Below are 10000 nucleotides of genomic sequence, written 5' to 3' on the forward strand. Positions count from 1 at the left end.
TATTTTAAGGATTTTAGGTCCACCTCTACGGATCAGAGGTATGTAGCATTCACCACCAGTATTGTATGCAGTCTATATTTCAGGGATTTTAGTCCTTTCCCTAAGAATCAGTTATGCAACATTCCTTCATGACTGAAGATTAATGATAAAAAACTTCTTATATCTCTTCTTTCTTCTACTCCTCCGTTAATATTCTAAGGATTTTAGTTCCACCTCTACGGATCAGAGGTATGTAGCATTCACCACCAGTATTGTATGCAGTCTATATTTTAGGGATTTTAGTCCTTTCCCTAAGGATCAGTTATACAACATTCCTTCATGACTGAAGATTAATTATACAGAAGTTCTCATATCTCTTCTTTCTTCTACTCCTCCGTTAATATTTTAAGGATTTTAGGTCCACCTCTACGGATCAGAGGTACGTAGCATTCACCACCAGTATTGTATGCAGTCTATATTTTAGGGATTTTAGTCCTTTCCCTAAGGATCAGTTATACAACATTCCTTCATGACTGAAGATTAACGATAAAAAAGCTTTTGTATCTCTTCTTTCTTCTACTCCTCCGTTAATATTTTAAGGATTTTAGGTCCACCTCTACGGATCAGAGGTACGTAGCATTCACCACGACTTGGCCCACAAGGATAGAAGCGCTGGTTACTGAAGACAAAAGACTCAAGAAATTCTTACTGAAGTTATCGGTTCTTTGCGGTCGAGTTTGATCATGAAATGAAATCACCAAGACTTACCGTCGTATTTGTTTTGAAACGAATTTAATTTACTTTGTTTTCGACTGGTGAGTTTGAAAATATTTATACAAAGATCTTAGAAAAATAGAACTTCCACAAACGAAATTTCATATACACCTTTTTATACTGAAGAATTCAAGAATATATAAAAATATATATACTAAGATCTTGGAGATATAAGACGTCCACAATTTTCTTTTTATATATACAGCTTTTTTTTATACTGAAGAGTTCAAGAATATATAAAAAACATATACTAAAATCTTGGAGATATAAGACGTCCACAAACAAAATTTTATATATACAACTTTTTTATACTGGAGAGTTCAAGAATATATAAAAAACATATACTAAAATCTTAGAGAAATAAGACGTCCATAAACAAAATTTTATATATACAGCTTTTTATACTGAAGAGTTCAAAGAATATATAAAAAACATATACAAAAATCTTAGAGAAATAAGACGCCTACGAACAAAATTTTATATATACATCTTTTTATACTGAAGAGTTCAAGAATACATAAAAAATATACTAAAATCTTAGAGAAATAAGACGACCACAAACGGAATTACAGTTGGTTGTGGGATGATGTGAGAATTGTTGAAACGACGCGGGACCCATTCAATTCTGTGGCTCCCAGAAGATCAAACTCTTCTCCAAGAGTGCCAACAATCCTTGTGCAAAGGTTTTACAACCTTGTTGGCACAGTTTCCGATGGTGGGGAGAGAATTTGATGACCCAAGACACTTTGGTGGGTTGCCAGACACCACTATCCTTCTTCATTTTATGCATGAGGGGACGGTGTGGGGGGTCTCGCCGAATTAATGAAGCGGCCTTGCTGTGGATGTGCTCTGTCTTGCGACACTGCTTCTGACCCAGGGCAGTGGACAGGATGCAGGGATGACCCGTCATCCAGGAGGTGCAAATATGAGAAGGAGGGAGGAGGGTGGAGGGGAGTGGAATATGTAGGGGAATGGAATGGGTGGGAGTGGTTTCTATGCCTTTTTCTTTTTGGCTAACCCCCGTGTAAGGGGGAAAAAGCCTTTGGTATATGTATTTATTTATCTATTTATTTATTTATCTATCTATTTAATTTCTGAGCAGTAGTCCAGTGGATACCGTCTCGAACTCATGAGCAATTGGTCGTGAGTTCGCCTCCCGAGGTCCACTGTGGACTTGCCGCCTTGGGGTTTTTCACTTCCCATGGCGTGGGACTGGGATGGTAAGTATCTCAGTTGTAGTGTGTTGATCGTGAAACAATTCCTTTTTTCTTGCTGAAGGTTCTTTGAAGACCTTATTGTGGTTTTCGCTAGGTTACTCTATTTGGCTAGATGAAGCTTTCCGCTTTAAAGGGCTATAGAAAATTATGAATAGCCCTTCTTGCTGAAGCCTTAATAAAGCTTTAATAAAGCCTTAATTAGACTTTTTTGGCTACTACCTCTGAATGAATTACAGTAAACTTCCTTCCCCCCCCCCAAAAAAAAAAAAAGAATATATATATATATATATATATATATATATATGAGTAGAGGGAAATACACAAGTAGAACAGGATGTCTTCATATATATATATATATATATATATATATATATATATATATATATATATACACAATAATAACAATAAAAATAATAAAAGAAACAAGACCACCAAATAAACTCACTGTAGTTCTTGTGGTGATGGTGGGATTATTCCAGTGGATAAAGGAACAATAAACAAATAAATCACGGTCGAAGCAAGACCAGATAAAACACTTGCTGTATTGTCGATCTTGTGGTTGATGACGCTGGCAAATAGGAAGAAGAAGAAGAAGAAGAAAAAGAAGAAGAAAATAAGGAGAAGAGGAAGAAGAAAAAGAAGAAGAAATAGAAGAAGAAGAAAATAAGGAGATGAAGAAGAAGAAAAAGAAAAAGAAGAAAGAAGAAGTAGAAAAAGAAGAAATTAAGAAGAATATGAAGATAAAGAAGAAGAAGAAGAAGAAGAAGAAGAAGAAGAAGAAGAAAAAGATGTGGAAGAAGAAGAAGAAGAAGAAGAAGAAGAAGGAGTGGATGAAGAAAAAGAGGAAGAAGAAGAAGAAAAAGAAGAGGAAGAAGATGTGGAAGAAGAAGAAATAGATGAAGAAGAAGAAGAAGAACAACAACAACAACAACAACAAGAAAAAGAATAAAAAGGAAAAGAAGAAAGACCCAAAGAGGACGATGAAGATGATGATATACTCACTGTAGTTCTTGTGGTGATGGGGCTGGTGGTGACAGCATGTGTAGAGCACGGCGGCAAGCATAGCGAGAACCAGGAGCGTGGCCCCGGTGAGGGCACCCACCAAGACGGGAACGTGGCTCTCGTCAACTCTCCAGGGTCCTACAGCCACGCCGCCTCCTTCGGCCATAGCACCCGTCACGTTCCGGTCCTCCTGAGGAAGACGTGGACGAAGTATTAGTAACTTGGGTTAACCTAAACCGCGTCAGAATATATACAGGTTATTTTTTAACTGAATATACATATTAAAATGGCAATGTTTTTGTCGTTGGATATGTGAGGATATGTGTGTTTCCAAATGAATATAGAATGCATTTTCTTTTTTTTTTTGCTGAAACCACGAGGTAATCAAAGATCGGAATACTAAACGTTTTCGTCTATTTAAGATATATTCAAAGAAGTGTCTTAAATAGACGAAAGCGTTCAGTATTCCGATCTTTGATTTCCTCGTGGTTTCAGCAAAATATTTTTATTCACGTGTTTTATGTGATTACTGTTGCATGATACAGACATGTTACTGGTGGACAGAATACACAGGCAGGGAATGTTGTTATTGGAAATGTGAATACGTGTGTGTTTGTGTTTTTCTGGGTTCCTTGCGCATATGTATTATAGATTCCAGATATTATTTTTTCTGGAATGAAATAAGCAGTGTAATTGATTTACAGTGTGTAAATAGGCGAAGCATACCGACAGGAGACCTTTTGGTCCATAACTTGGTCGGATGCGGAAAAAGAATTATAACAATGATGAATAAATAAAAAAGAAATTATAATAATATAAAGGATAATAAATAAAACAAATAAATGCAGAAGTATAGTTAAATGATAAACAAACAGGTAAATAGTAAATAATAATAAATTGATAGATAACTAACAATAAACGAAAATCAAGCAAATAATAATAAACAAACAGACAAGCAATAACAAACAAATAAACAAATAATATAAAACAAATGGCAGGCATTACAGCATCTTGCTTAGGTGTTTATCTAAATGATTATCAAATCTTCGAACTGAACTACATTGCACTGTCTCTGCGGGGAGTTTATTCCACTCATTAACTACACGGTTGGCGAATTTGTTTCTACCCATTTCCAAATCAAATCTATTTCCTGAATATAAGACATAAAAATTTGATGGTTATTTTTCATTTGAATATTTTTACTTTTTTATTTTTTACTGGACTCGTAGGTGGTTAAGATATATGTCATAAATGAACGAAAACAAGTGTTATAAGAATCAGAGGATTACAAATGATTACAAAGGCGGAGCATGCCGACAGGAGACCTTTTGATCCATATCTAGGTCGGATGCGAAAAAAAAAATCATATTAATAATAAAACAATAAATAAAAACTATAATAATGTAAATAAAAAATAAAATATATAGGCTGTGTGTTGGGGGGATACACAGAAAGGCTTGAAGGAGTGGAGTGACAAAGGGATGCATTTTATTCCTCTAGCCGTAACTAGCGCTTCTATCCATGGGGACCATAATGCGACACTATTCTTCTTTCAGTAGAGAGAGAGAGAGAGAAACTCTGGTCCATAGGGGTGGCATTAAAGTCAGATACCTTTATGGGTCAGGAAGCCACATGATCTGGCCTTCATTCCATTTCATATTTCGTGGCTTTCATTAACTGGGAACGGGAATGATCTGATTTTCATTTCCTTTCATATTTCTCCAGCCCGGGGTGACAAATTTCGGTTGAAAAAGGGACCACGACTAATTAGGTTAACCCTATTTGCCAACCCCTCTATCCCCATCCTCTTCCTACACCATAATATATATACATACATATATATATATATATATATATATATATATATATATATATATATATATATATATATATATATATGAGTCGTTATGACAACATATGGAAATATTCTCTACTATTGAGATTCGAACTCTTAGTACAACGGTATCACTCTTGTCTCGTAAGAAGCACACGCTCATGTGAGAGTTCGAATCCCAATGATGAAGCATATTTCCATATATGTATATATATATATACATATATATACATATATATATATGTATATATACATATATGTATATATATATACACACTCACACACATATATATATAGATATATATATATATATATATATATATATATATATATATATATATATTTAGAAGAAGTTTATTCCAGCGTTTACTTTCAACTAAACAATGACTCCTGGAATTCAGCTATTCACGAATATGTATATATATATATATATATATATATATATATATATATATATATATTACACATACGAGTATACACACTCTTATACACACCTGAGCGGGTTAGGGCTTCGCTACCTGCTACAGAGGTCAAAGTGATGGTGTTTCGAACCCTGCCACAGGTGAGTTGGACTAAAGACATGGTTCATTATATTCTACGCTGCAAAATTCTCTGAAAGGGGCATCACCGTAGCCTCCTATTATGGGGAAGTTTCACAACGTTAAATCGAATCATATATATATATATATATATATATATATATATATGTATATACTGTATATATATATATATGTATATGTATATACTGTATATATATATACATATATATACATATACTGTGTATATACATATATATATACATATATATATATATATATATAAATATATACATATATATTTACATATATATATATATATATATATATATTCTTCGTATAAATGGGCAGGAGATTCTCTCTCAAGCATATTTCATTGAATGAAATGGCAAGCTTGTTGTGACAAAGCTTTTTGTCAATCTTCTCTCTCTTTCGTAAAGAGACTTTGCCTTCCATAGGCAGAAGTCTGAGTAATTCGCCGTCATATACATATACACACACACACATATATATATATATATATATATATATATATATATATATGTATATCGTTTATCTTTAGGAAGAACAAAATATTCCGTTGCAGGGACGAAGGCAACCGTGAACTATGATACGGTTCAAAAGTGAACATTCTCTGACATTAAAATATTTCGAAAGAATTTAAGAGAAAAAAATGTTTTGTGAGCGCACCGCTTAAAATGTTTTAGGAATGCGAACCTCACTTATTATTTTGTTTCCAGATTTAATGTAAATACGTTTTTTATATATCTATTCTTTTATACTAATTTTCCCCACGAAACGACCCAGATTTCATGTTCCAAAGATCCAGTAGGTCATGAATATAAATCATGACTTTATCATTATTAATATTATTATATTATATCTTATATACATGCATACATATATATATATACATATACATATATATATGTATATATATATATATTTATATATATATATATACATATATTCATCAATCATAATTCACTTTAATTGTAGGCCATCAACATCGAGAATCTCGAGGAGGCACACATGCAGAAAATAAACATGTTTGCCTCCTCGAGATTCTCGATGTTGATGGTTTAGAATTGAAGTGAATTGTGATTGATAAATGTAAATCTGTTCACTGGGATCAATGTTGTACATACAGATATATATATTTTTCCCTTATGTGAGCTGTGACCAAGTCAAAACACACACGCCATACACAATCAAAACCCCTCCCATTTCAGCACCTCGTGGATGAAAGGTCTTCCCTTATCCCCGGCACACTGCTTGTGTCAATATATGTAATATTGATGAATGTATGTAAGCTCCTATACACACACACACACACAAACACACACATACATACACACACACACACACACACACACACACACACACACACACACACACACACACACACACACACACACAGACACACACAATAACACTATAAACATATACGATCCTAACTTTCAAGTACATATTCAACGACCGCAATAAAATTTCATTTTATAACCTAAAATCTTATACATTTTTTTCTTCTTATCTCCACTGAATAAAAAAGCGAACCAGTTCAAAGTAGTTTGATGGAAAAGGCTCGTAAAAAATAGAGAGAGAATTTCAGAAGATTCCTCTCTCACTTCCTTTGAAAAGCTCACACCCGTAGAAGGCGGGTCACATGATGTCACTCTCTCCCCTTTCTCCTCTCTCCTCCTCCTCCTCCTCCTTCTCGTTTGTCCCAACTTTTCGCAACATTTCTCTTCCTCTCATATATCCAGCTCACCCTTCCTCGAGTAATAACTCCAAAACGTCTACGGTCCTTGTCGTACTTTCAATTTCGCTGTAGAATAAATGATGGTACACTTAAACATATGCATATACATATTTGTATACATACGCATATATACATATAATTAGACTGATGTAGACACATACACCTGTAGATACACGTATAATGTATATATGGTTACATAAATGTGTACACATACATATATCTATACGTAAAAGTACACATATACATATACTTATCCATACAATACTGTATAACATGTACATACACACAGACATAAGCGCGCGCGCACATACACACACACACACACACACATATATACATATATATATACATGAATAGAATCGCTATTGACGGCGTATGTCAATCCAATAATTCCAACAGTCGTCCCCGGATTCGAACCGGGGCCTTGCGAGACGCTAGGCCGAAGCTCTACAGACTGAGCTATAGGGATTCTAAATTTCTTCAACTTGGAAGTTTATCTAACTCCCGAAGAACTAAGTCGACTGCTAACTGCCGTTCTAACTTGTTTTACGGAGAACTAAGCCCAACTCATAGCTAGTGGTTAAGTTAGCACGAATCCTTGATGAACTTTCGTCGTTGTAAAACCTGAATAGAATCGCTAGTGACGGCATATGTCGAAATTGTTTGATTGGCATACGCCGTCAGAGGTGATTCTATTCAGGTATTACAACGACGAAAGTCCATCAAGGATTCGTATCAACTTAATCACTAGCTGTTATTTGGGCTTAGTTCTCCGTAAAATAAGTTAGGACGGCAGTTAGCAGTCGACTTAGTTCTTCGTGAGTTTGATAAACTTCTAATTTGGAGAATTTTAGAATCACTATAGCTTAGTCGGTAGAGCTTCTGCTTAGCGTCTCGCAAGGCCCCGGTTCGAATCCGGGGACGACTGTCGGAATTGTATACTTACATACATACATACATATATATATATATATATATATATATCTATATATATATATATATACGTATACGTGTAACTAATATTTCTATTTATTCATTTATTTATTTATCTATATTTTTCTTTTGTCTAATTGAAATCAGTTCGGTTCCTCTTCCCTGAGGTAACAAGAGTGCATTCCGCCGTCCCTGCTGCCTCCAGGCAACAGCTATGAGCACCAATGAAATGCAGTTATTCGTATCATTGATGTTTACATTTGTGTACATGGTTACAAATAACATACAAATAATAAAATGCACATACATACATACATACATACGTGTGCATGTATGTGTTCATGTTTATGTTTGTGTGTATGTGTGTGTGTGCGTGTGTGTGTGTGAGGTGTGTGTATGTGTGTGTATGTGTGTATTCACTTGGTCTTTGGTCTTTTGGATCACGTGTTGGACTCGTGATCGACAGCTATTTCCCTCCTGGAAGAGAGCTCAGAGCTCGTAGGTCCGATCTATGGGTAATGCTATGACCTTGCACACACACACACACCCAACTCCCCGCCCACGAGAGTTGGAGTAACACCCCTCAGCGCTGCGATACTGATATTATTTCAGCCCCGGGCGAAGGTCGAACCCGGACCTCCGTATGTGTGTGTGTGTGTGTGTGTGTGTGTGTGTGTGTGTGTGTGTGTGTGTGTGTGTGTGTGTGTGTGTGTGTGTGTGTGTGTGTGTGTGTGTGTGTGTGTGTGTGTGTGTGTGTGTGTGTGTGTGTGTGTGTGTGTGTGTGTGTGTGTGTGCGTGTGTGTATGTACATATATGTATATGTCTGGGTATGTGCATGTGCACCTTCATGTCTGTATTTCTACGGCCACCGCCGATCCCTATTCATATAAGGATTAAGAGAAGGATGATCCCTCTATTTGTGTTTGTTTCCCTTCAAGTCGTTTGTTTCGGGATTATTCCCTTTCCTTGTCTTCCCTAACATCACTCCCTTCCTCTGCCTGTCCTCCTCCATCTCCTTCTCCTCTGTCACTCCATCTCGTATTTTGATTGTCCCCTCCGTTCATTTTCAGACTCTGTTCTTTATTTCGGTGTGGTTGGGTTTACTATGTGTTTCTAGATTTTATATACACACACCAATACGTGGATACTTACATAAGCAGACAGGTATACACGCACACACACACACACACACACACACACACACACACACGCACGCTCACATGTAGACTGAACCGGAAAATCCACTTAATTCTTTAATGGAAACAAAAGGAAGAGGAGACTTGAGAGATATTGAGTGGGGTCCAAACCCGCTGGAAGATGAAGAAGAAGAAGAAGAAGAAGAAGAAGGGGAAGAAGAGGAGGAGGAGGAAGAAGAGGAAGAAGAGCAAGAAGATGAAGGTGAAGATGAAGATAAGAAGAGGAAGAAGAGAAAAAATAAAGAAAATAATGTGAAAAAGAAGAGGAAGAAGAGGAAGATGAAGAAGAAGAAAAAGAAGAAAAAGTAGAAGAAGAAAAAGAAGAAAAATAAATAGAGGAAAAAGAAGAAAGTAAAGAAAAAAGAAAAAAAAAAATGGCGGCAGATTAGACACGTAGATATCAATACCCACGCTATGAAGGTGGTTTCCGTTGACCTAAACTTAATGACTTGACAACAGGGAATGCGTTCATCAAGGTTTGACTGAAAAGAACGAGTGTGACTTGTGTAAGTCGAAAAGTCAGTGAAATGTCGAAGCTTGAAATTTCTCTCCTGTGCGACTCCGCAAGAACTCAAAACATGTTGTACTTCGACAGTCACATATGGTGAGTTTCGTTTTCCATTGCCTTCTGATCTGATAGTGTTTGTATCAGAGAGGTACTTAATGCACACGCACACGCAGACACGCAGATATACGTGCATATATACATATATATATATATATATATATATATGTATATATATATATATACATGTAAGAGAGGCAGA

General features: G+C 35.8%; 1 protein-coding gene across 3 annotated transcripts in view; it reads right to left on the minus strand.

The window, feature by feature from the left end:
• LOC143022413 (uncharacterized) overlaps nt 1–10000 on the minus strand; it is a 670196-nt gene that overhangs the window by 150892 nt on the left and 509304 nt on the right. For all 3 annotated transcript variants that reach the window (XM_076180586.1, XM_076180585.1, XM_076180587.1), the window contains exon 4: nt 2973–3162. In XM_076180586.1, coding sequence (XP_076036701.1) covers nt 2973–3162 — 190 coding nt within the window. The remainder of the gene's footprint in view (nt 1–2972; nt 3163–10000) is intronic.

The sequence above is a fragment of the Oratosquilla oratoria genome, chromosome 44, assembly GCF_046742065.1.
Source record: "Oratosquilla oratoria isolate Oo_2021 chromosome 44, ASM4674206v1, whole genome shotgun sequence".
Taxonomy (NCBI): domain Eukaryota; kingdom Metazoa; phylum Arthropoda; class Malacostraca; order Stomatopoda; family Squillidae; genus Oratosquilla; species Oratosquilla oratoria.